Source organism: Camelus bactrianus, chromosome 16 (assembly GCF_048773025.1).
Source record: "Camelus bactrianus isolate YW-2024 breed Bactrian camel chromosome 16, ASM4877302v1, whole genome shotgun sequence".
In the NCBI taxonomy this organism is placed as follows: domain Eukaryota; kingdom Metazoa; phylum Chordata; class Mammalia; order Artiodactyla; family Camelidae; genus Camelus; species Camelus bactrianus.
In genome coordinates, this window is record NC_133554.1 from 34,431,933 (window position 1) to 34,458,620 (window position 26,688).

At 54.6% G+C, this 26,688-nt stretch overlaps 1 protein-coding gene across 1 annotated transcript; it reads right to left on the reverse strand.

Moving 5' to 3' along the window:
* NGFR (nerve growth factor receptor) lies at positions 1-24,722 on the reverse strand. Its single transcript, XM_010949295.3, has 6 exons — positions 24,519-24,722; positions 17,616-17,757; positions 14,009-14,368; positions 10,184-10,436; positions 8,778-8,938; positions 1-8,100 (listed from the first exon to the last, which is right to left on the reverse strand). Exons 1-6 carry the CDS (start codon positions 24,582-24,584, stop codon positions 7,799-7,801), a joined length of 1,284 nt encoding a protein of 427 aa, XP_010947597.1. The 5' UTR covers positions 24,585-24,722; the 3' UTR covers positions 1-7,798.
* Between the last annotated feature and the right edge of the window lie 1,966 nt (positions 24,723-26,688).

Consider the following 26,688-nt stretch of genomic DNA (forward strand, 5'->3'; position numbering starts at 1 on the left):
CCTTTTTTTAACCCTAACTTTATTGAGATGTAATTGACATATAACACTGTAGAAGTTTAAGGTGTATAGCATAATGATTTGATTGACATACATCATGAAATGTTTACCACAATAAGTTTAGTGAACATCCTTCATCTCATATAGTTACAAAATTTAAGAAATAGAAAAACAATTTTTTTCCTTGTGATGAGAACTCTTAGGATTTACTCTCAACAACTTTCATATATAACGCACAGCCATGTTAATTATATTTATCATGTTGTATGTCTCCTTTTCTATGAGTTTGTTTGAAGTTTAATTGACCTACAACACTATGTTAGTTTCTGGTGCACAACATAACGATTTGGTATTTCTATACATTGCAAAATTAGTGCCAGGGTAAGTCTTGTTACCATCTGTCACCCAACAAAGATATTACTTTATTATTGAGTATATTCCCCATCTTGTACATTTCATACTTGTGACTTACTTATTTTGTAACTGGAAGTTTGTAACTCTTCATCTCCATTACCTGTTTCTTTCCTCCCCTCACTCCTTCGCCTCTGGCAACCACCTGCTTGTTCTCTGTATCTATGACTCTGTTTCTATTTCAACATGGAAATCTGGATCTTCCATGAAAGCCTGCTCCTCCTCCTGGGCTCCGTCACTGTGAACAGCACCATAGTCCCCTCAGCTGCCAAAGCTAGAGCGTGGGAGTCAGGTACTCCCTAATATTTCCTGAATTGCTTCCCTCTTTTCTTCCCCACTGCTAGTTCCCGTGCCTGAAGCATCAACCTCCCAGTTGGTCTTCCTGCCACTCCTTCCAGAACACTCCTGCTCAGACAACCTCTGTAGTTCTCTGTTTGATCCAAATTCCTCAGCCTAGCATTCAAGTCCCTGCTAGACCTGCCTCGATTTTCACCTTGTTCCTGCTATTATCTCTGAAGGTTAAAGTCAGCTTCTCCCCACTCCGCATTCTTGTGCTTTGGCTCCAGCTGTTTCCTCCGCCGGAAGTATTCTCCCCACCTGTATTCCATCATCAAAATCCAAATCCTGTCCATCCTTTAAGGCTCAAATTAAGGCCTCCCCTCCAGGACCCTCCCCGGGTTCCTGCAGCTTTGAGAACTTGCTCGGTCTTTGGAACCCAGTGGCTGCAGGATGCCATAGTACCATGATGTCCCTGCTGTTTCATGGGGATTCTTACTAGAAAGACAAACTTGGTCTGGGGGTGGAGTCCCGCTCAGGTTGCCTGGTGAGGAGGAACGAGCCCAAGTGTTGATCTAGGATGGGGACTTACATTTGTTTTTTGGAGGGTCCCCTTTTGGTGACTGTACCTCAGTTTCCCCTGCTCAGTCCCAAAGTTTCTGGCGGGGCAACAACCTTGCCAAGTGGATGGAGCATGTGACCTAATCAGCGATCACCATTTGCCAAATGGGCCAATCAGGACCAAGGACACCTGGAGACTTTTGCAGGATGGAGACTGAGTCTCTCTTCCACAGGCTTGAACCTGAAGCCATGCAGCCAACATATCACTACAAGGGAAGAGTCTATGTGAGGGAATGGAGGCGAGAGACGGAGGGGGAGAAACTGGGTGCCGGGATTTTGCTTGAGTCTCTGAATCAAGCTGTGCCTAGAGCCAGCCCAACCCCTGGACCTTTCACTTCTGACGGACAGTAACTTCCTGTAAACCACTCTGGGCTGGGTTTTCTCCCTCTTACAACATGAAAAATCTGAACTGGTACACAAGGTGAGGAAAGGGGAGCTCCCAGGTGGCTGGCTTCTGGGCTCTCGGCGTGATCTTCCAGGAGGTCACAGCATGATCGCCTGCGGCATCAAGGTCGACAAATGGAGGCCTGCCGTGCTGCTGGCCCACACATCCAATGCGGATCGCTGGCATCCCAAGGTGCGTAGGAGTAGAATGAGAACCATCTGGATTGTTGACTAAAGCCTTGGGCCCCGGGATGGGGTGGGCCTCTGGAATGTGGACGCTGAGCCCAGGCCCAAGCCAGACAGTGCTGAGGGCATCTTAGGAGGGCATCAGGCTCCTAGATGACACAGAGGGACCCCCTAGATTTAATAAGTCATTAGAAAATGGGAAGGGTATTTGTGCATTCCCAGACTTTTCCAAAGGGAACAGTCCCCACCCGGGGAGGAGACCCAATCCCACCCTTCCCAGGAGCCCTTTGGGAATGTTGCTGGAAACAGCTGGAGCAGGGGTTGCGGGAAGGGAGCAAAGGGATTGGGAAGTGTTTGGATGCTGTAGGAAGAGGGCAGGACTGAGTGCCCTGGGAGTGATGGAGGGGTGAGTGTTGGAACACTCTTTGGTGTTATTCCACTTAGAGCCTTAGGGAAATGATCCTGACCTCACCTCTGAGACGATTGGAGGGCTGGAATAGGTAGAATTGGGGTGTGGAGAATAGGGCCACTCAGGGTCTGCCTGGAGAGCGAATCTGGGTGCCCATCTCAATGAGGGTGTTGCATCAAAGATCCCCAAGGATGTGTGTTGAGAACTGGGGGTCTCGGAGCTGGAGAGTGATCTGGAGCCCAGGTGGGGCCCAGGGGAGCCTGGTGTAGGTGGGAGGGATCAGCATGAGGGCAAGGGTATTGGGGAAGACAGGGAGCTGGAAGCTGAAGGAGCTCCCCCTGGCCTCAGCTCTTCTGAATCCAGATGCCTGGGGGCTCAATCTTATCCCCTGGCCTCCTGCCTACCAGCTGCCACAAAGCTGGGGGAAATCTGCTTTGTATTATCAGAGGAGCTGCCTTCCCCAGGCATCTGGTCAGCAAAACCCACAGCCCAGAGCACCGTGGGAAGTGCCTTCTGACCCCAGCTTGGGCTCAGTCCCTTCTTCCCCTGAAGCTGTGGGTTACAGGCTCAGTGGCCCCCATCACACCCCTCCCCAGGGATGAAGTGGCCTTTCCTATTGTTCCAAGTCTCATTTTAGCTTCGTTGTACCAGATGAAAGAGGCGAGGGAGGCACTGGGGGAAGAGACGGGGCCCTGATGGGCAGACAAAGATGAAAGGTCTCATCCTCTAACTTAGGCAATGAAAGAGACAAAGAGAAGCTCCCTGGCCTGAGGGGAGAGGAGAGAGGCCTTGGGGGTGGAGAGCTAGAGATCTCAAGCCCCAGGAGACTGATGACACAGGAAGAAACAAGGGAGCATCTCTCTGCCCTCTGAACCAGGGCTCAGAATGAGTGTCGGCCCTGGCAGGTATGACTCTAGAGGTAGTGGCCAGACGTGGCAACTGCTAGCCAAATGCAGCTATTGAGCACTGAAAATGGGGCTGATCCAGACTGGGATGTGCTGGATTTTGAAAACTTAGTAGAAAAAAATAATAATAATTTAGAAATATTGATTATACTTTGAAAAGATATGCTGGATTTAGAGGGCTAAATAAAATATATGATTATGCTCATCTCACCTATTTCTTTTTACTTTTGTAATATGGCTACTAAAAACTTGAAAATCACATATGTCACTCATATTATATTTCTATCGGGCAGTGCTGCTTTCAAGCACATTCATTCATTTATTCAACAACTTTTTATTGAGAGCTAGCTACGTGCCAGGCAAAGGGCTGAGGATTAGACGGTGAGCGAAACCAGACCCTGTCTCTGGTTTCCTGGAGTTTACAGTAATCAAATAATCACTCAGACGGGTGCTTAATTGCTAAGAGAGATAAGTGGTCTAAAGAGAAGGAGTTGAACTTGATGTTCTCTGAACCTGGAATCAAGAAACCTGACTGGTGTCCAGAGTACAGCGAGGGCTTCCCCAAAGAAGCACTGAACTGGGAGGTAACTTGAGAAAGAAGGGGAGTTTTATAGCAGGGACAGAATGTGCAAAGGCCCTGTGGCTAGAAGGAACATTGAAGCTTGAAGAATTGTGAGGAGGCTGGCTGGGGGAAGCACAGAGAGTGAGGAAGAGGACAGCTGGAAGCAGGCAGTGAGTCTGGAGGAGTTGGCAGGGCCTCACACAGCCTCCAAGGCCACGTGAAAGATGGGAAGCCCATGAAGCATGTTTGCCCTTGCAGGGAAATTAGAGGAGGGATGGCGATTAGGCTGAAGGAGGGCAGAGGGGGCTTCTTCACAATGTGGTGGTGTGCGGTGCGAATCTCTGTACAATGTTTGTAAGGCTCTCTGCCTTGCTACCCCCAGAGCCCTAGGCCAGTGTCAGTCACCTCTAGGCCCCCTACTCAATCCTGCGTGCTAGGAGCTTTCTCCATGCTGTCTTCTCACCATCTCTATGGCCCCTCCTTTACTTTGGACCACCAGTGACGCCCACCTCCTGGCCTACCTCTCCTGCCCTACCCTCACCCTCCACACTGCAGCCAGAGCTGGGCCTTCCTGAGATGGAAATCTGTCTACGGCACCCCCTGCTTAAACCCCCTCGGTGGCTCCCCAGTGTTCTGAGATGCAGTCCAGATGCTCCAGCGTGTCTCTCTGCAAGCCCTTCCCCATCTGGCCCCACTGACCTCCCGCTCACTCTCTCAGCTCCAGGCGCAGGAGCCTCCCCAGGCCCCGGAGCCTCCCCAGGCCCCATGTGCTCTGTTCTCTCTCTTCAGGGCCTTTGCTGAGCTGATTCCTCTGCCAGGAACTCTCTCCTCCCCCAGCTTGCTGACTCCACTTGCTGACTTCAGCTTCAGTGTCTCTTTCCTGGCAAACCTTCCCTAACCCCTGGTAGGGGTGGGTCTGGGCTGGGACCCCCCTCCCCCCCACTCAGCATGGCCACACACACCACACAGGGGCTGTCTGCTGTCTCCCCCTCAAGGCAGACGGTGGGGGGTTGTGTCTCCTTATTCCCAGACAGCATCCGGCTCTCCCACCCAATTAGAGGCACTTCACCCATCAGAATGGGGGCTCTTCTAGGAAAGGAATTGTGCCTCCCTCATCAAATTAGAGGTATCCTCAAGACTGGGACTGTTAGATGGGAGGCTCCCTCAAGACAGACTGTCTCCTCCATCACACTGGGGGTACCCAAGTACCAGGATCACTTCTCACACCTACTCGGAATCACTGGCCCTCTTCCTGCCCCCCACCTTCCTCACAACCCTCACAGTCTGGGGGTGGGAGATAGAAGACAGCCTCCCTCCATCTCACTCCTAACTCTTGGCTGTGGCCCGGGTGGCCCCTCCCAGGATCCCAAGATCAGGAAGTCTTGTTTGCTGTTCTTTCTGGGAAAGCAAGCCTTCCGTGGCATTCCCTAGCAACCACAAGCCAGCCCCACCAGAAGCCCTGGCCAAGAGACCAGCAGAAGCTGAGCAGCTCTGCCCGACCAGCTTGGGAGCCCTGCACAGGCCCGGGGCCTGGAACCCTGCAGCTCCTGGACCAGGCAGGGCTCAAAGCAAGGCAGGAACCGGGGTTGGGACCTGCCTGGGAGAGCCACAAGGGAGGGGCCTGCCCAGCTCCAAGCAGGGCCAGCCAGGCTCCTGCCAGGCCATCTGGAGCCAGACCTTGTGTGTGTGCATGTGGGGAGGGGGGAATGTCTCCCAGGCCATGTGGGTGGCTGGGAGCTGTGGGGTTGTGACCTGGCCCTCCTAGCAAGCCTCTGGCTCTCCTGTGGTCAGTTTCACTTCTGACATCTGGTCAAGTTCACAGCTGGCCAGCTTCCTGCATGGCTATTTTCACTTTCCCTCTCCAAGATCTGGGGGCAAGGGCCCCCATTCCTTCCCTCTCCCACTTCAATTAACTCCATGGTGACACATGTGAATTTGCTGGATTTCTGTGAAACTTCCCCCATTATGAGGGGGGAAATAAGACAGGAACTCACTGCGTTGGAAATTATACCCAGGTCCCTGCACATACACAACAACCCCCCACCGACTCAAACCATGTGTATTTCCAGAAAATCTCTTTGCGCTATTTTTCTTTCTTTGCTATTTAATGCTCATTGTTTATGTTTTATGTGTAGGTTTCAGGAGGGCCCAAGAAATGATTACACAGGATGCAAGGGGCAGGTGACAGGGAAGGTGACATGGAGTCTGGAGCTCACAGCCCCCAGCTGAGGTGGGGGGCAAAAGGGTTCCATCTCAGCCCAAAGGGAGACAGGAGGGGCCCCAGAACCAAACACATGCTAAAACATACTTGCAACCCCCAACCCTCTCCCCAGCTGCTGGGAAGGAAAATAAATACCTCAGACTCTGTCCCACTCCCCAGGTGCACAGGTGAGGGGCCAGCAGGTGAGTTTCCTCCTCCCATCACAGATCCAGGTCAAAGAAATGCCATCTACGTACAATGTTCCCAGTCCCTTACGCAGGGCTGGGAGGACCCTGGGCTGGGGAGGGGGTGGCTATCCGTGCACACCCTGCTCAGGGCTCGTTCATGCTAAATAGAGGGGGTGGGGCACACTCATTCCAATATCAAGCAAAACACAACAGGCCAGGAGGGACCTCATGGCCCCTTTCTGGCACCAAGCTAGGGGAAAAACAGTCTTTCGGAGGGTCCTCTAAACTTGAGAGAGACCCTCTATGGGGTCTAACTCAGCTCCTTCTTGCTGCGTTCCCACGCTGGTCTACTTTTCCTCAGTGCGGCCTCCGGGCCGGCCCAGCCCCTGCTCGAAGGGAAGGGGTGGAGGGGGAGCATTCCTCCACAAACAGGCCCTTGGAAGACAGGCGCCAGCTCAAGCCTCAGCCGTCCTTGGCCCGCCAAACCCGGGGGCGAGGGAGGACTGCTAGCAGAGTTCAATTCCCTTCGATGCTTCTCTGGCAGCGGCCCCGGGCAGGATCCGGTCCTAGCCCAAGAGAAAGAACTCTTGGAGAAAAGCAAAATTTCTCATCGTGTGTGTGTGTGTGTGTGTGTGAGAGAGAATCCGTGTGTTGCAGGTGGGGGAGTTAGTTAGTCCCTGACCCCTAGGGCTGACTCTTGGGGAAGATGCAGCCTGGGTTGGCTCTGGGACTGTGCTAGGATGGAGGGTACCTACGGACTGGGCCACATCATGGATGCCACCCTGACCTGCCTAAGGGGACAGAGGGAAGTGGCACCCCTTTCCACAAACCCCAAACCTGCCTGGGTCTTGAGGGATCAATGGACCAGACCTTGCGTGAATCACTCCCTCTCCACAGGGGCTGGATAGGCCTGGAGATGGTGAAGGGGAGACTGGGTTTGGCTTCGAGACACTTCCCAGAGGGTCACCTGGCCCCCTTCTCCTAGCCCTCAAACAAAGCTGAAGCCTAGGCCCCTCATTCAGAGAGGGGAGGCCAGCCCACATTTGGCTCCCTGATTGCTGGGTGGCTTTGGGCAAGTCATTGCCTCTCTCTGGGCCTCACTGACCTGTACAAAAAGCAAGGGGTGTGAACTACATTTCAAAACCTCCTGCTAGCTCTGACAAACCCCTGATCCTCTGCATCTCAGGCCACAGGGGAGGGGAGAGAGGGGCTGAGGGAGATTCAGGCCACAATGATGCTCCCCTGTTCTCCAAGTTCACAGTGTAGAGTCCATGGCTCTGGTTCCCCAGTCTCTCCCTCTGAGTCTCTGGGGCCTTGTCATGCCCCCAACACCATCCCTGGTGTCAGACCCCCAGATATGATAACCTGCTAAGGTGGGAGGGGCTGGCCCCCTTCGAAGTGTGGGGGGAAGGGAGCAGGACGCCTGGGATGGTGATGGGTCAGGGCAGGGTGGGAGAGGCAGCAGGGGCACTTCTGGCGCTGGAGAGGGAGCGTGATCAGAAGCAATGGGGCCACACAGGAGCAGCGACGGGGCTGTGGTCCGGATGCCCGGGCTCCGAGGCCCTGCCCAGAAGAGCATAGCTCTGCCGCCAGCCCGTGGGGGTGGCTGGAGCATCAGTCATTGGAATGTGGGGGCAGGGCAGGGGCTCCCGGGCTGGCTCACACCGGGGATGTGGCCGTGGACTCGCTGCACAGGCTCTCCACAATGTCAGCTCGCTGGATACGGCGCAAGGCAGCCAGGAGGGTGTCAAGCGTGGCGCTGTCCTGGGTGGCCCAGCTAGCCAGCAGGGCGCGGACCGGGCAGGCCTCACGGGTGAAGGAGTCTATGTGTTCAGGCTGGTAGCCCAGCTCGCCCGCCAGGTGCCGCCAGGTGTCCCCCGCAGAGCCATTGAGCAGCTTCTCCACCTCCTCCCGCTTGGCCAGTGGCAGGCTGCTGTAGAGTCCTCCATCACCCTTGAGGGCTGCCAAGAACCCAGGAGGGGTCAGGTGCTACCCATTGGACCCCCTTTCCCCCACAGCGGGCATGGGGGCCCGGAGTTAGACCCAAAAAGGGCCGAGGCATTTCTCTTCCCAATCTGGGGAAGCCCTGAGGGTCTAGAAGCAGAGGAATGCCCGAGGTGAGGTCCTGGATGGGGGGCAGGGCTGGTGGAGGCACCGGGGGATGCTGACTCATGTCCTTTCCTTACCCGTGGCTCCAGCACCATCCCCGCCACCTAACCCACCGCCCATCCACCACCCCACCACCCCCACCACCAACACCAGCAATTAATCAAGGCTGAGGACACAGGACTTCTGGTTCCAGACTCAGCTACAGCAAGGGTCCTGGAGCTGGGCTATGGGCCACTAATTAGGGTACGTAATTAACTGCTTGTTCCCCAGAAGTCCTGGGCAGGAGGCTAATTGCAGCCACTTTGGGGAGTAATTAGCCCTAGGGGGACAATTAGCTTGATGAGTCTAGATGCTCCAATTTGTCAGAGCTTCCATTTCCCCGCCATCCCACTAGAAAGAACTCTCCTTACCCATTTGCTCACCCTGCTTCTCCCATCCTTCTACACAGAGGCGCCGGCGGCCAGCCACCCCCTCACCACCCACCACAGTCCTCCCTACCTCGGGCCCCCTGCCCAGCCTCACTGCTCACCCTGGCCTGCAGCCGTCTGCGTGTGGGGCTGCTGGTCATGCAGGCTCTGGCTGTCCACGGAGATGCCGCTGTCGCTGTGGAGTTTTTCTCCCTCGGGTGGGGGCGTCTGGTTCACAGGCCGGCTGTTGGCTCCTTGCTTGTTCTGCTTGCAGCTGTTCCACCTGGAGCCAGAGGACAGACCCCGTCTCAGGGGCTGAGGGGCTGCACCGGCCACGCGGCTCCTCTGTTATCTGGCATGTGGGGGCCAGGGGCGTGGTAGGTCCCCAACTGTGACCCCCCCCCACTTCCTGCACAATTCCTGAGGCTCTTCTTCCTCTCCACACCTGCCCCCAGCCCCCACCGGAAGTGCCGGGTGGGCAGAGTGGCACCCGGGGCTTGGTGTACCTGGCAAGTGTTCAATAAATGTCTGGAGGATGAATGATGCAAAAATAAATGACTTCCCAGGAATTCCACTTTTCCCAACCTACCCTGCTAAAGTACTCCCACATGTGTGCAGGGATATGTCCAAGGATTTCCTCTGCTATTATAAGCAATAAGAAAAAATTGAAAACAAACCAAAGGTCCATCAATAGCAGACTGGTTAAATAAATTATGATCCATCCATATTATTGAATGAGCGGTTACAAATGATCATATAAGCTATATGTTCTGAGGAAAGCTTTCCCAAGGGAGATTAAGTGAAAAAGTGATTTGGAGAATATGCATAGTGTGATCCCACTGATGCTCTTAAAAAAAACAAAACAACCCAACCTGCGTGTGTACGAATAACTACAAAAAGTTTTAACACATGTGTTTATAAATGCACAGAAAATGGCTGGAAGGGATCCGTTCCAAACAGATTCCAATGAGGCGAGGGGTAGGATTTGGGAAGATAAAAGAGGACTTTAGTACTTTTTGCTTTACAGGACATTGGTCTTGTTTGCATTTTCCCAAACAAGCATGTTATTACTTTGATGATTTTTTTTTTAAAGAATGGAAAATGCACTTAAACATTTAAAACACTTTCCAGGAGTTCTCCACATCCTGGACTTCTGGATCTGGGTGCCATAACATCCCACATGTGACACAGGAAGGAAGAGATGCATGTACTCCCACAGGTGACTGTGAATAAATGGGGTTCAGGGAACAAGTACACAGGCAGCTGGTAAAGACAGCTCCGTGTGCATTTGGGGGCTGGGGAGTCAGGGAGGGAGCAGCATGGGAGTAGAGAGGTGCTGGCACCAGGATGGGGTGCTGGCACCCCTTCCCTACCTCCTGCTGACCTGCCACACCCTGGAGAGGGGAAGCTGATGGTAAGTGAGGATGAGCTTGGTTTGGAGGAGTGTGTGCCTTTTCAGCTCATGGTCACAGCAAAGCCCTCCTTGAGGGCAAAGCTCTGGCTCCCTGTCTCCCTTCCCCCCTCTCACCTCTTGAAGGCGATGTAGGCCACGAGGCCCACAACCACAGCAGCCAGGATGGAGCAATAGACCGGGATGAGGTTGTCGGTGGTACCTCGGGTCACCACAGGCTGGGAGCTGCCCATCACTGTAGTCACCACATCGGACACCGTGCTGGTTACAAGCTCTTGGTCTGGAGGTACCTCAGGCTCTTGGGTGCTGGGGTCTGTGCTGAATGAGCCCTCCGGGGGTGTGGCCCGTGTGATCCAACGGCCAGGGATCTCTGGGAGAAAGGGCTACAGGAGTGAGGACCCTGTCCCCCCCGAGCCCCTCCCCTGTATTCTGACCCCCAGGGCTTCTTCCCCAGCCCCCGCCCCACCCCAGGGGCTTTCACGCCCAGTTGCTACACACAGGGGTGAGCGCTGGGATTGTGCATATGATGTCATGATAGTGGAGAAGCAAAGGCCTAAGAATCAGGAGACCTGGGTCCCCTTCAGCTCTGTCACTGACTTGCTATGTGACTCTGGACCAGTCCCTTCAGCTCTCAGGACCTCAATTTCCCCATCTATAGAATGGGGATATTAAAAGAGATGTTCTTTAAGCTCCTTTCCATCTTGGGTGGCAGTTGCAGTCCTAGAATTCTACTCTGCCTACACCGGGTACCCAGAAGCCCGGCATGGAGGTAAACACACAAAGAAGAGAGTGGGCCCCCAAGAAGCCTCCAGCTGGAGTCAGCCTGGGGAAGTGTAATCTCTCTGGCCCCAGGTTGCCCCGGCGGCCCCCGTCACCCCTGTCCTAAGGAAGGATGAGGGTAATTAGGTCTGGCAGAGAGATAACTTCCCCCGCAGCACCTCCCCAAAAGCTGGCACTAAGCCTCCTTTCCGTTCTCTAATGTCCTAGCTCTAGGCTCAGCCAGGGTGGCTTGCCTCCCTCTAGCCAGTCCTTACAGAAAGGCTAGCCTCTATTTCCTGCCCTATGTGGTCCCCACAACATCTCATCTTGCTACCCAGAGAGGACAGTGTCAGACAGCCCAAACCCAGCATGAGAAGGAAGAGGACTGCTGCTGGAGAGAGGGCCCACAGAGCGGGTGCCGGCGCTGCCTCAGGGGAGGGAGACTGCCTTGCCACCCACCTAGGTTCTCTCATGCCAGCTGGGCATTGCCAGCCTCCCTGGCAGGGGATCCAGCACCCCCTGGCATGAGTGGCTGAGATTTTCCATTCTGCCACCCAGTCAGGGGCAGCACTCAAAGTTGTGGGCTCTGGACAGCCTGGGGGTACCTGTCTAGGCAAAGTTGCCTACATTATCTGTCCTCGCTTCCCACGTCTGGGGCAGGGAGGGAAAGCAGACAGGACACGCCAATGGGGTGAACGGTGGGCACTTTGCTCCCCAGCTCTGCCCCACCCAGCCCCCAGCTTGCCCACCCAAGTTGGAGCCAAACCTGCCCACAGGTCTCCTAGGCCTCCTTGGCTCAGGGTGAAGTTGCTTCAAAGGTCCCCATTTTCAGCACCTTCTGAGGAGTAAGTTCCCCAGATGTGAATCTGGAATCCATCTGGCTGGCACTGAGGAGGGGGCTGCCGTCTGCTGCCCCTATCCCACCCTCCCCCATCTCAGTTCTGAGAGGGAGGGGTTGGAAGAGGTGGGGCAGGAAGTGGAGGAGACACAGCCCTCCCTTCTGGCAGCCCCAGACAAGGCGTGGACCGGGGAGGGTCTTCTCTTGCTCACTTAGGGACAGGGCCAGCCAGAGGGGTAGCCTGAGCTCCGAGGCTGAGGGTACAGCTCTGTTTAATTCACCCAAACCCAGAGGCTGAAGGTACGAGGAATGGGGGGACATGTCAGTGAATCAAGCATCACAGAGAGAAGTGGGGAAGAGCTGAGAGAGGCAGGTAGGACAGACCAGGCTGAAGACAGTGCCTTCCAAGGTGCCTCCCCCTCATCTCTCCAATCCCCCCTGATGGGGGCGGGATGAGATCCAGATGTGGCCGTGTCCACTAGCATTCCAACCCACTAAGCCCTCGGCAGGTCCTGACAGCCGTTTCCGGAATGGTAGCTGTCAGACTTGGGGTGGAAAGAGGGTACTCGCCCTAAACCCAAATTTCATTTGGCGGTGGGGGGATGGGTTCCACCCCCAGGGTGAGTAAGTCACCATGTTAACACTTGAAATGCATATGCAAGAAAGTACAATGCTCTGGAGGGGAGAGGGCAACCAAACCAGGAATCAAATTCCATTTCCAGAAATGTTCCCTCTGCCCTGGAGCTGACATTTACCCCTTCAGAGGCTAGAGTGGAGAGGGGAAGAGGGGCAGGGATAAACACACCCTTTCAAGGTGGCTCAGAAAGTGGAGTGGTAACTGGAAGGAATCTGTGAGTGCCCCAAAAGGCAGAGTCCAGCCCTCCCGCAGCCACCACCTTCCTTCGCTCTAACTGCGCCCCTGACTGAGTTCCCCCACCAGCTGGTACGGACTTGCCGCCGGAACTGTGCTGCCCGCCTGCCTGCCGCAGGCTGCTGAAACTCCCTCCCTGCTCTGCTCTGCGCCTGACGCTACTTGACTGTCTCCCTGCCCAGGGCAATCACCACTGGAACCACCGTGTTCTGTGCCCCACTCCTCCTCCCTCCCTGACCCCACACCCCAATGCAGGAAGCTTTACATGCATACCTGGCCTCAGCCCAGCTTAACAGCCTTCTCTGCCCTGAGCTCCCTGTGCCAGAGATCACTGGATGTGGAAGGAAGGCATGGGTGTATAGGAGACGCGTCAGACTGGAGGCTCCCTATGGCAGGGGATCTATCTTTCCCATTGGACTGGGGCTGACTGAAGGCAGACGCTGTGTTGCCTCCACCAGAATGGGGCATCTCCTGGGAACTAAGTGCTGGGACCATGCCTCCCTCCTCAGACTGGGGCAAAGGCTGTCTCTGTCCCGTCAAACTCAGGCTCCCTGAAGAAGGCACCCTGAGGTGCTAGGTCCCAAGGGGAAAACAGCTAAATGGGTGTCTAGCCATAGGACGATGGACATAGTAAAGGCACTGTCAGTCCCTCTCCCGAGATGGATGTCACCAACCAGAGACCCAAACCATTCTGCCCTGGCATCCATAGTGCTTCCTCCTCTCATCCCAGAAACTGCTCCACCTGGCTTATGCAGCCCAGGACCTGAAGGCCCTCCATGTGCCCCCTGCCTCACCCCCAGGCTTCCGAGTCCCAGGCCTGCTGCTCCCTTTCTTTCTCGGTCCCCAAGCTCCTGTCCCCATGGCCTCCTTAGTGTCCCCTGGGCCTGACTTCATCCTTGACTCAACTGTAGCTGATCCCTTCCCCACAAGTCAGAGTGAGCCAGCCCCCTTGCCTAACCCACTGCAACCCTGAGAACTGCATGACGGTGAGGAAACTGAGATCCAGAGCCGGAAGTGACCTCCTTCCTTGACATTATTCAACTAGTAAGTGACAGGGCAGACTCCATCCCAGGTCCCAGAGCCATGAGTCACTATGGGTCTCAGAGCCAAAGAGTCCCAACTCCTAAGGGTCCTCAAGCCCCTTCTCCAATTCTGAGAGTCTGCCTCAAGGATCAAGTATGTCTTATTTGTGCTCTGGACACCTCGGGGCTGCTCATCTGCCACGCATCCAAACCCCAGCCAGCAGCCACAGATTAATAAAGCCCTGGAAAATGAGTGAGAATGTCATAGCCGCGGCCTGGGAGGATGAGGATGGCTTTCCAAACACTTGGCCTTAAGAGGAAAGTAGTGAATGGGGTCCTTTGGTGGGAAGGATCGGGAGGGTGCCTGCTGGCCAAAGGCCTCAGGGCTACTCCGCAGGCATGACCCGGCCCTGCCTTTCCCGACCTCTGAGCCGCCCCCCAGGCGCGCTCACCCTCGCACTCGGCGTCGGCCCAGCGCGTGCACTCGCGCAGCTGGCGCTCGGTGTCCTCGCACACCGTGCAGGGCAGGCACGGGTCCACGTGGTTGGCCTCGTCGGAGTAGGTGCCGTCGGGGCACTCCTCGCACACCGTGTTCTGCTTGTCCTGGCAGGAGAACACGAGCCCCGAGCCCGCCTCGCACACGCGGCACGCCTCGCAGCGGCCGGTCGTCTCGTCCTGGTAGTAGCCGTAGGCGCAGCGGCACACGGCATCGTCGGCCTCCACGCACGGCGCCGACATGCTCTGCAGCCCCACGCACTCGGTGCACGGCTTACACGGCTCGGTAGCGCTCACCACGTCCGAAAAGGTCACGCCTGAGGGCAGATGGACCGGAGAGCCCCGAGGTTAGTCGCCTACTCTTGGGGCACTTGGGACGCCGGGGCTGGAGACCCTCCCTCTCCATCCTGGGCCAGGGAGCTGACCCCCTTATTCCGCCCCGCCCCTTCATTGACTCCCACCCTCTTCTTTGGGTCCCTGATCGCGGATGTGTGAAAGCTCATGGCAGCCGACTAGGAAGGAGGAAGCTCTGGCCGGGAGGTTTCACGGAGTAACCAGGTAAATTTCTTGGTAAATTCTCTTAGAGCGTTCCCAGCATGATTAAGGAATAATCATGGGCTGAACGTGGTTCCCACCCAGCCCTCCGCGCAGGCCAGAGTTGAGCTGTGAACCAGCTCAGCCATGGCCAGCCTTCACCAGGGAACTCCCGCCTTGGAAGCTGCCCTTCCATTCCTCTCCACACACTTGGGGGTGCAGGTGTGGCCTGCATGGGCGTGGCTAGGGTTAGACAACAGAATCTCCCACCCATGGCGCTACCCAACGCTGCTGAAGGGTTTGGCTCTTGAGGGCAGGTGTGAGACACCTGGCAAGAAAGTTCAGGTACAGCAGGAGGGACTGCAGCTAGAAGGGAAGAAGGACTTGTGTATCTAGTCCACTGCCCTTTCAAATGGCACAAAGGAAAAATTTCCAAGCTCTCTTGACTCATGCTCTCAATTAAGGGATGTGACTCCCAGAATAAGGGGATGGATGCTATGGGATGCTATGGGATGCCAGGAGCCTCTCCTTGTGCAAAGAGGTGAAGGCTCAGGGCCAGATCTTCCTCACCCCTTCCAGCCCAGGGTGGAGAACTCTATGCCAAACTGAATCCAAAAGAATGTATCCTTGCTCCAAGGGCAGGAAGAGGGATTTAGAACCTGAGAACAGGAGGAGGATTGCTCAGACTATGGAAGCAGAGGTAGAGAGATTAGGATCCCATTGGAGGGAATTCAAGGCTTGCCCTGGGGTCCTATCTTAACCTTCTTCTAAAGGCTTCAAGAGATGAGATGGAGCACGAGATGGAGGGTCATTATCTTGGGGGTGGGGGTAGGGCTAGAGGAGCAAAGAAGGAAAAAGCAGAGAAGTGAAGGGGGCAGCGACTAGGGAGTGGAGGGCAGGGGAAGAAAAGACAGAGATGGGCCTGGAGGGAGACTTCAGTTTCAAATCAGTTCTGGCAGAGCTCTGTGTTTCTCTTCCCAAGCAGATCAGGCAGGTCTGGAGTCTAAACCTGCTTCCATCACTTTATTAGCTGTGTGACCCTGGGTGTTTTACTTGACTTCTCTGAGTTTTTTTTTTTTTTTCTTTCTCCGTAAAACAGGGACTAATATTTCCACTTACAGGGTTGCGGTGAGGAATAAGTGAAATTCCACCATGAAGTCCTTGACACACAGCAGGGATCCTGTAAAGGGTGGGCTCCCTGGGGTAGGCAATGATAAATTCAAAGAAATTCAGTAGCAGGGATATAGTCAGACAACAGAAAGGACTTCCAAACACAGACAGCCAAGGCAGGAGGCCCAGTTTATGCAAGAGGTTCCAGTCTGGTTGGCATGTGGCAGGGGATGGGTCTAGTCACACAGAAGGGGAAGGGGAGGGCCCTGACCATGGGAAAATACAGAAAACTAGCAGAAAACTCCTGGGAGAAGGTTTTACGGGGTGAAAAAAATGTGGTCTTTTTTGGCAGAGAATGAAGGCAGGAGCTTAATGGGTTTCCTTGTGGAAATGTTTTGAGGATAGAGGGAAAGTCCGCTGGGGTCTCCATCCCATAAAGTTGACTTGTAAAGGCAGCCTATTAACACAGCTGGGGTGTAGGGGGTGTGAGGGGGAATGGGGTGGTGGGGAGGGAGGGGAGCAGAGGGAGGAAATGGGAGGGAGGATTCTGAGCAGGTCTCTGCTCCTGTCTCCCGTCCCTTTCCCAGGAGATGCCCTCTCTCAGGCTCTTCTATCCCACCCCTTGTTTTGACAGAAGGGAGTGGGGTCCCATCCTGGGACAGGGTCCAGGGAGAAGAGGCTCTGAGCAGCAGTTTAGGAAATGATAGAGGCAAATGTGGAAAGTTCCAGGGTAGCTGATTGTTGGCTAACCCTGCCCTGGGATGGACACCCTGTTAGGCCAGGGCCAGGGGAGGTGGTCAGATGACAAGGTAACTAAGGCATTACAGGATGTACCTTACAGCCCCACCTGGCTCTAGGCATCCATCTACTGGGGAATGGAGTTACAAGATCCACAAGCACAGAGATAGGAAAACAGTGTGTTTGAGACACCAAGAAGTTGGGGCTGCCTGAAGGATAAATATGCTGTGTGCACGCATGCATCCAATGGGAAGACAGGCTGGTGGGTGGGTTCAGGGTTCCTATACCCTTGTTTTCAGCCTGATTAAAGAATAATCTGAGTATAATTCCCACTGGCCCTCCAGGTGGGCATTGAGTGCCAGGTCTACTTTCTAGGCAGGATCTGACTATCAACCGTGAGGAAAGGTTTCCAGGCAGAGTTGGGAAAAGGACACTGAGCCCACAGCCTGAAGGCAACTGAGGCCAGGGGCATCCAGCAGAGACTCCTGAGTCAAGCATACAGAATTGCAGACCCCAGACCCACCATCTTTCTGCCTCCCTCATCCAGCAGCCCTGGAAGATGGGGCTGTCTCCCCTCCTCAAGGAAATCCCAGGTAGGATTGGCCACAGCGCACCATCCCCTGCATAACCCCCAAGTAAGAACATCCTCATTGTCGTCGCGCTCCCACTCCCATCCCCACTGCCTGGGAAAGCTCTGTTTCCTTGGTCAGAGCTGGAGAACAGTTGGCCTGCGGGGAGGGGAAGCCACACCCTCCCAGGATCCCCCAAGGTCAGTCTCCAGGGCAGCTAGGATTTGATCCTCTTCCCCTCCCCCCAAACACACTGAGGGTAAGTGGCAGCCATTGATTTTGCAGTGCAGATGATATTTTTAGCTGGTCTCAGCATCAGCGACTCCTCCCACCTGGCCACACTCTTCTACCGGGCCTCTATGCTTGGGGGCTGGGAAAGGGCACCCCCTGGGGATCCCCCATCAGATTCCCCCTCCTCCCTCTGCAAACTTCCCTCATCCCTCTCTGCCTCCTATACTGGGTAAGACCCACTTCTGGTGCCCATGCAGTGGGGGGCAGGAGACCCTGCCAGGATGCAGAGCACTTGTAAGGCCTCTACTGGGCATGCCTTCCAGCCCCCTTAACCTCCCTTCCATTCAGTTCCCCTCCCCTCCACTGGACACCCTATACTCACTGTCCAGGCAGGGCTCACACACGGTCTGGTTGGCTCCACAAGGCTGGGCCACGCCCTCGCCCAGGTTGCAGGCTTTGCAGCACTCGCCGCTGTGGGTGTACAGGTCCGTGGGGCATGACTCTTTGGCACCTCCAAGGGACACCTGGGTTGGGGAAGACCAGAAGATCAGACTGGCAAGAGAAAGAGGAGGGGGGTGGATTCCAGAGAGCAAACACTCCTTCCTAAAGCCTTCTATTGGAACCATCTGGGCCAGGATGAGCTCACCAGGGAGGCATTTGGCACATGAAAACTGGTGAGGAAAAAAGGCAGTTGGGGGACAGTGCGCCCCTGCAGGCTGCTAGGGGTGTGAGGCCAGAGCCTCGAATGCTGGCTTTCTGCAGAGGTCATCTTGGGGTTATAGCAACTCTACACCATGTGGGGAAGGCGACCTGAGGCCCAGCAGAGGGCCTTTGGACTGTCATCAGGAACCCGTGGGCAGGTTGCAGCTTGCACAGGGCTCCCAGCCAAGGGGGCTGAAATCTAGTCCAAATGCCACTTGCTAAGCTGCACACCTGCATGGGATGCATCTACTCAGAGGAGAATCTTTTTCTAAGAAAGGCTAGCCGGGCTCTGCTCCTGGTCCTTAATTCTACCATTCCACATATTAAGCTTCAAATGGGAGGTGTCTGTCCCCAAGAACAGAATACAGAAGCTTGGGGCCTTGGGTTCAAATCCTGGCCCTACCCTAGGAGTTCTGACCCACTTTGCTTTCCCTCTCTGAGTCTTCATCTCTCTGAATAGATAGAGATGGAGACAGCTCAGGGTCAAAGCAAAAGACCAGCCAATCATCCAGAGTCTGGCATCAAGCGGGGAGAGAAGGATGCCTGTTATCAATGATGAGAAAGTGGCTGTTCTCACCACCCAGCAGCCCTGCTCCACCAGGGTTTGATTTCCAGCCACCAGCCCTCCCCTCTCCCTGCCCCCCATGCAGCCAGTGGGAACAGCACTGGAAGCAGGAGAAAGGGGAGTCAGATTCCTGCCGCCAAGGCATCTTTGCTCATGGATGGAATGATTTAGCACCAGATTCCCTAGAGGGAGGGGCTGCTGGCAGCTTGCTTTATATTTCTGCTCCTTAAAAAAAAAAAAAAAAAAACTTAATGTCTAATAAAACTCCAAAGCCTGTTTCCCTGGCTCCAGACCATGCAGCTCCCATTTGATGCTCAGGAAGTAGGGGTTCTTGGGTCACGGGACTAGAGGGAAGCTGTAAAGGTCATTTGGGGCATTCCTCTGCTTCCACATTGGCAAGACAAGACCATGGCCAAAAATGCTTCTTTCCCTACAGTCCTTTAAAATATCCTGAGGTCTCATTAGGGTTTGATGGAGGCAGGAGGATGGACAGGTTGGATAATTGTAGGAGGCAGCCTATGGTCCTCCTAGACTGGTGAGGAGGCTGCAGGTAGCATAGGCGGGGATCCTTGGATGTTGCCACCAGTCTCCTTCCAGGTGGCAGGAACACAGTGCTGGGAACACCTGCAGACCAGAAGCTTGGCATTGGGGGGATAGTCCCAGATGCAGGCTTTCCCCCAGCAGGCGAGCAAGATTCCAGAAGGGTCTGTTCAGATTTCTTTTCATCCTTTAGGGTTCTGCTTAAATGTCAATTCATCAGGTAAGTGGTCCTGTTGCCCCCACCCTCCCAGCTCAGGCAGAGCTGCCCTGTCACATGTCCTCTTGTTTCACTATCCTTATCTGGGCTGACACTCTACAGAGTTCCCCACTAGACTGTCAGCTCCCTGAGGGCAGGGACTGTGGTTGCCTCAGTGCTGCCATGGCTGGTACCTAGTGCATATTAGGAACCCAATGTGTATATTTATGAAATTTAAGAACATGAAAATACGATGTGGCCTCAATTAACTAGAACCCCAGGGATTGATTTTCTGCATAGCTGAGTTTCCCAAAAGTCAAGGATTCATAGCTCGGCTCACCTAGTGTTTTTCACTTTAACCATGCACCTTCTTGTACCTCCCTGTCTCTGGAACATACCTTCACAATTTCCCCCATGACTCAGGGGCTCAATATTTACACCAGTGATTTTTCTGGGCTGCAATGAAGCGAAACCCTGTGTTCTTTATCCCAAGTGACCACACGTTTGTCTGAGTTCTCCTGTCAGTTTTTCTTAGAATTTTTCTCTCTTCCCTTCCTGTCAAGAGATCAGTTGTCAATTCTTGCTGCTGCCAGCCTCACCTGAGCAGCACCTCCCCCATTCTAATTTATTAGGCCTAATGGAATCTTTAGAAACTGTGTAACTAGCCCTGGTAGAGAGATGTATCAAGGGAGTGTCAGCAGCACCAGAACCAGCTGGGAGCCAGCTCTCAGAGCAGAAGTGTGAGCTATACTGCCTTCCTCCTCAGTTGCCTTCATCACTCTGAATCCTGGCTCATGCTTAGAGCTGAGTGACCTGGGGCAAGTTTTAAATTGCTCTCTGCCTCAGTTTCTTCATTATTAGGTAATCATGACAGTACCTGCTTCAGAGGGGCGCTGTGAGCATTGAATAAATGAATAGGGTGTTTATTTACTTTGGGATTCCTCTTTTCTGTTCTCCAAGTTCTTTCTTGCATCCTTTGTGGCTTTTGGCTGTGCTCCAGTTACTTGGAACTGGGCTCCAGATAGCTGAGGGGGTCTGTCTGTGACAGTGGTGGATGGAGCAGCATTCTCGCACATTCTCGTGCAAGCCCCTCTTCTCAGAGCCTGCTCTCTCAGTTGCTGCCTGTGGTCCTCTCTTCTCCTAAGTCTTGCATTTGGAGTTGAGGCCACATAATTAGTAACCATGTGTTTCCTGTGCTTGTTTTGTTTTCTATTTCAAAACATTCCAGATCTGCTACTTAATAGTATGCTACTTTGGATAAATTCTCAGTCTCTCTAAGCCTCAGTTTTCCCACCTAGAACATTGGGTTGGTGATATCTACTGTCCAGGGTTGCTGTGAAAGTTCAATGAAGTAATTCCTGCAGATCTGTCTGGTGCATAGTAGGAGTTCAATAAGTGTTAGTTATCAAATAAGTATCTTGTCTGGCAGAGAGGGGGGAGTGGTAATGGGAGGAGAGTTTAGCCATCCCCAAAGAGCGGAAGCCATCTCAGAGTAGGGGGGAGGATAGAAATGAAAAAAAACCTACCCACAAGAAGAGTCTAAAGAGGGTATGGGGACCAAAGCAGGATGGGGAACTGCTCTCCCTAAATTTTAACTAATTTAGCAACTATTTACTGAGCATTGAACTAAGAGTTTCCAATGAGACATGGTCCCTAACTTCTGCGGGGGGTTCCAGTCCCATGAGGGAGAGGAATTATCACCCCAAACAGCTGCTCCAGAAACTGAAGAGGAAAGACTTGAGAGGTGGCCTTCATCCCCTCTTTGGCAGATGTGGAAACTGAGGCCCACAGAGGTCATTCTGCTAAGTGGCCTGATGCACCGCTCTGGCCACACCCTCTATTGGTCCAAAGTGGGGCAATCTTGAGAAGCAGAGAGGAATGACTAGGATTCAGGCTAATTGCTCCAAAATGATCAATTTACCAAAGTGATGGACACATTTGCCTGAAATTTACATTTATTACACTTGCTCATTCCATGTTTGATGGGATGATTTCATTCCACTTTTGAGAATGTTTGCAAATCTTTTTTTCCCATTTCCAAGTTTTCAAGAAACTAAGGTAGAAACACCTTTAGGTGAATTGACTTTTAAGAATTTAATTTTTTTAATTGGGCAAAATAGAAGACACACCAACATAGTTGAAAGAATTTGAAACTATATGAAGTCTTCAGTGTGATGAGTCCTAACAATTCACAACAGCTTCAGCCAGGGGTTCCTTAGTTGAAAGGAGTCACTGGCCACCATCATGGGTTGGAGAGTTTTCAAATATGTGAAGGGTCTTTTGAGATCCACGCAAACCCTGGGGCACTGGCTCATGCCCTCCACCCCTTTAGATAGGGGTGGAGTTTGGAATCTGAGACAAGAGCTAATTACTGAGAAGGGTGCTGTAGGAAGACTTTGAAATGGGGCCGGGCTCTGAGTAGGCGGTGGGGTGGGGAAGGGGCTCAGTTACAAATTTGTGGTGCCAAGGGCACGGGACAGGTGTAATTTCCAGGTCTAGTGGTGGTTCAGGGCCAAGTGACCTTCTGTGATCTAGAAGTTTGGACGGGGAGTGTGGGGAGTGTGCCTGGCATAAGGAGGAAAGAGTAAACTCCAAGCCAAGCATCCTGGCTTCCAACAAGGGCGCCACCACATTCTAACTGAGGGAGCCTGGCTTCGTGCCTGTAGCTCCGGGAGGTTCAGCTCCCTCAACAGTCAAATGGGAATAACTAGATTGCTGGGACTTTAAAAGGATTAAGTAACACGAGAAATTACCCAAGGCAGTTCGTGGCACATAGTAGGCATTCAACCCATTTTATTATTCCCGCCTCCCCACCCTGCACCCCCAGGGAAGAATCTAGGCGCGTGAACGGGACCAAGCTGGTACAGCGGGATGGGGACCCCTTTCCCTCCCAGAGTCGCCTCCCCCACCCGACCGCTCCCGTCCTCGCATTTGCTACCCTCGCTGCATCCCTATTAGGCGCATTAGCCAGCCCGGCGGCTCCGGTTACAGACGTCTGAATGACAAAGTGCCTCCATTACCGGCGTGGCCCGCCAGCCGACCCGCCGGGACGCGCTCTGGTTTCAGCACTCTCTCGCCGCGGCCCAGGAAGAGACTCGGACTGCCGCGGTGCGCACAGTCAGCCCTTAGACGGCAGCCCCGCGGCGAGGCGGAGGCCAGAACCGCGGGGGCTGCAGGCGGCAGATTCTGCGTGGGGTCCACCGTTCTCAGCCCCAGGCCCTCCACGCCCAGCTCCCCTCCTTCCTCGCCTTTTCTCTCGTGGAGGGGGGGACACTCTCTCTAGCCCAGATCCGGAGCACACGCCCTCGCCCCTCCGGGATCCGCACTACTGGCCGCCCCAGTCCCGCCTCCCCGCCCCCCACCTTCCCGGCGGAGAAGCACTCTAACCCGCGGCGTTAGTCAGCAAACGTGCCCGCAGTCATTCTCAAATCCCCGGACGAAGCCACAGGTACTGACAGCCCAGGGAAGCGGGGCTGAGCTTCGGGGATGGGGCCAGAACCCGGAGGGTGGTTTCTGCCCATCCCAGTCCCCAGTTTCCGCCCGCCCGACTCTAGGGATGGTGTTCAGCCACCCGCTGCCGAGACACGCAGCTCTTATTCTGAGCTGGGACGCCGGGCTGCCCCTTAAGAGGTACGGGGAGTACAGAGCTGGGAATCAGGTGAAGGACTGTCTAACTTGGATTAAGTCTAGCTAGGCTCAACTTGGTTGTGGGATCCTGACAAATTGGTTTAAACTCTCAGAGCCTCAGTCTCCTTGTCTGTAAAACGGGGATTTGAGGACGCTCAGATGCTCAGATGAGAGATGACGATGACAGGGAGAGTGAGGACACCTCCACTGCCAAACCTTCCAGGCACTCTGTTCATGGCCAGACACCAGGTCACATCTCTTTAATATCTTGTCATAACTACCGGCCAGACATCAATGCTTACGAGGACCTGCAGTCCTTTGCCTAGACAGAATCCGTGGCGTCCGAGCGCCTCCGTTTCACTGGGTGCCCAGAGTCTTTCACTGAAAGCTGAGCGGGCCGCCGACGGAATTCCCACCCGCCTGGGCGCGGAAACGGAGAGAACCGCAGGCTGGGCGCTCAGGTCGTTTAACTTAATGCGGGGTCAGGGTGGCGGGGCAGCGCGCGGCCGGTGTTGCGCCCACATCTGCGGAGGCTCAGCCCTCGAGCCGCAGCGCCCCCTGCGGGCCGCCTTTGTCTGCGCGACCACGGGCTGTGCACTGCCGGGACCTTCCCTGCCTCGCGCGTCCCGCCCCTCTGCACCCCGAGAAGTGGCGGCGGCCAGAACCCGTCCGACGACGCCCGCTCCGTCCCATTCGGTCCGCGGCTCTTCTTCAGACCGCAAGAATAAATGTGTAGGAGCCCGCCGGTCGTAGGAGAACCTGGGGAGCGGGTTCGCCTCAGCGAAGTGGGCACTCCCTCCCCAGCCTCGGACCCCAAGCCGCAATTCCCCGACCCTCCGAGGCCGCGACAAAAAGCGCGCGACAAGCCCGGGAAGCGTCTGTGCCTCTGCTCTCTTCTGGTCCCACTGTCCCTCAGCAAGCAGGTGGGGTGCCGACCACTTTAGGGTCGCTCTCCCCTCTCCATCCTCTTTCATTTTACTTTTATCTCTCTATCACCCTCGCCTTTTCTGCCTTCCCTAACCCACTTCTCCCTTCAAGAGAGCCCCTCTCCAAGAACCTCTCCCTCCCACGCTCCTCCCCCCCATTGTCTGGCTGGTCCTCATTGTCCCATGCCCGGTCCTCTCTACCTCAAGTCCCTCCAGTCTCCTCCTTCATTGTTCCATCTCCTGGTCTCCGGTTCCCTGAACAAGCCACGCTTGCCCCTCGCATCTCTAGTTCCCGTCCGATTCCTTCTCCTTTTCTAGCCTGGGTTCGGTCCCACGACCCTCCAGAGATCAAGATGCTCAAGGGGAAAGTCGCCTCGAGATCCCAGCACTCAAGCGCCCTCTTCCGAAGAACCCAGGCATCCGAGAACCCCAAGACCCCTCCTGAGAGACCCCTCCCAGCTCCTCCACACACACCCTCCGCGGTACCCTAGGGCCCGCATCCCTGCGCTCCTCTTATCTGCATCTTTACCCTGGATTTCAGGGTCGCCTCTTCGCTCTGAGAACCTTAGACGCTCCTCTGTGAATACTGGCAACGGAGCACCTCTCCCGCCATCCACCCCCTGTATCTGGGACCCCAAAGCTCTTATCTGTTCTCCCCCCGGGAAACCTGAACTCATCGGGGTTCCAGTCCTAGGAAAGGGAGCGGTCTCCCCTTCAGCTAGCACTCACCCCCAGGAGCAGCAGCAAAAGCAGGCGCGGCCCGTCCATGGCGCAGCCGGCGGCACCTGCCCCCATCGCCCGCCTCCCGCGGCAGCGCTCGGCTTCCAGTTCAGTCCGCTCCGCGGATGGATAGTGCTGCGCTGCGCTGCGCTCCAGCGCCCGCCCCCCAGAGTTGGCCGAAGCTCGGCTCCCTCTGGCTGCGGGCGGGAGGGGTTGGGAGAAGCCAGTGCGGCGGCCCCGCCTCCTCCCCGCCCAGCCCGCCCATCCCCGGAACCGCGCCCGCCCGCCTGGCCACCTCCGGGAGGGGGGAGAAGGGAAGGGAGGGCGTGCGGGGAGCCGCGCCCCAGTGTCCCGCTACCTCTTCTCCGCATCCCGGCCCTCACAGACTCTACCCTACCCCGCCCCGGTACCTGGCCCGCGCTACTGCGCATCTGTCCCGGATGCTGTGGGCTAGGGGCCTGGGGCTCCCTTGGGCTGCGGCCCCTCGCAGGGTTCACTGTCTTATCCATCTTCCCTTCTTCCCTGGTGCCCTGCTCCCTACGCAGCCATTATCAGCAATAAAGCCCACTGCCCGCTCTGCCTTTCATCTCCTGGTCTGTACCCCATTCCTCCCTCTGCCCCTTGCCAGTGCGGGAGTCTCTGCGCAGGGACCTAGGGGAAGGGGAGGCAGGCAGCAGAGGGGACATTCAACGTGGAGTCCATCCCGACATCATCTGAATTCTCAAAAGGTGGGTTTGAAAGGGTCACAGGTATGCACACACACACAGAGGAATACACACACTCACATATACACGTGTATATATGTGCTCATGCACTCACAGCATCCTCATGCAGGCCTGTAGACCTGCACATTCTACACTTGTGTGTGCACCTCCACACTCATGCCCACATGCACACTCATGGCCCACGTGGTGGTAGCATTCAAACACACGTACTCACCTACTCATTCACACTTGTTTATGTGTACAGTCACCTCCACACAAGCCCTCACTTGTATAGTCTCTCACATAAGTGCCCACACATTCATGAACACACCCCCCATGCACAAAAGCATAGGTGTATCCTCAACAGTTTGCCTTCATTGGATTGTGTTTCCATTAGCTGATGAGCTCCCTGCAGGCAGGGACTGCGGTTTCTTATCTGAATGCCTGGTACACAGGAGGGGTTCAGTAAAGGTCTGTAGATGGGAATAAACGGAAAATTGGTTGGATGGACTCACATCCACATACCCATCCATGTTATGGTAGGCATCCCCAGGACCACCTTCACCATGCCCCAGGAACTCTAGCAGGTCTAAATCATAGGCCCTGGCAATCCAGGGAGTGTGCCATCGGTCTTTTGTTGGGAAGCACTCCCACCCCAACCTGCATGAGCCCCCCACCCCAACCTGTCCCTGGTTCCCAGACACGAAGGCCCTGGAGCACAGAGCTGTGGAGGACAAGCCCATCCCATCACCCTGATCTTGGCCAGGTGTGGACCTCAGTTTAGACTTTGAAAAAAAAATAATAGTACCCTTCCACATTATAGGAAGAAGGGGGAGATGAAGAGCACTTATGAAGAGGGCCATGCTGGTAGGTGATTTTCCAGATCAGCTGAAGCTAATTCATTCATTCATGAGGGGAGAAAATCTACACTGTGAATTTCTTTCCTATATAACCAACAAAGTCCAGGGATCATCCCCCAGAAAAGACAGGTAGACCTTGTGGCCTTCAGCATGAACGTTGCTGAGCCACCATCTCCATGGCTGGGCGTAAGAGGCCAGGCAGCTAGCCCCTCTTTGGAAATCCTTGAGGACTCCCTCCTTCCAGACAGGGATCACCTCTAAGCTGTCTCCTCCTGCTGCTTTTATAGCCCTGCCTTTCCTCTCAGCTGAATTCATGGAAGGCAGGAAGGGGCAACATTAGTACTAACAGCAGCACTGCACTGCTTACTACCAAGGTATCAACAGTATGGCATTAATTTAAATCCTCCTGTTATTAATTTATGATCCCGGTTACTATTATTGCCAAGGTTATCCATCTCAACACGATTTAATATGACCCACACCACCATGGCTGGGCCTGGGTTATTAATAATTTCCATGGTCTTGATCATTTAAGCCTTACTTGAACAATTACAAACAGCAATTGTTACTATTATTAGCAGTATTTCTATGATTAAGCCTGAGCACAAGACCACG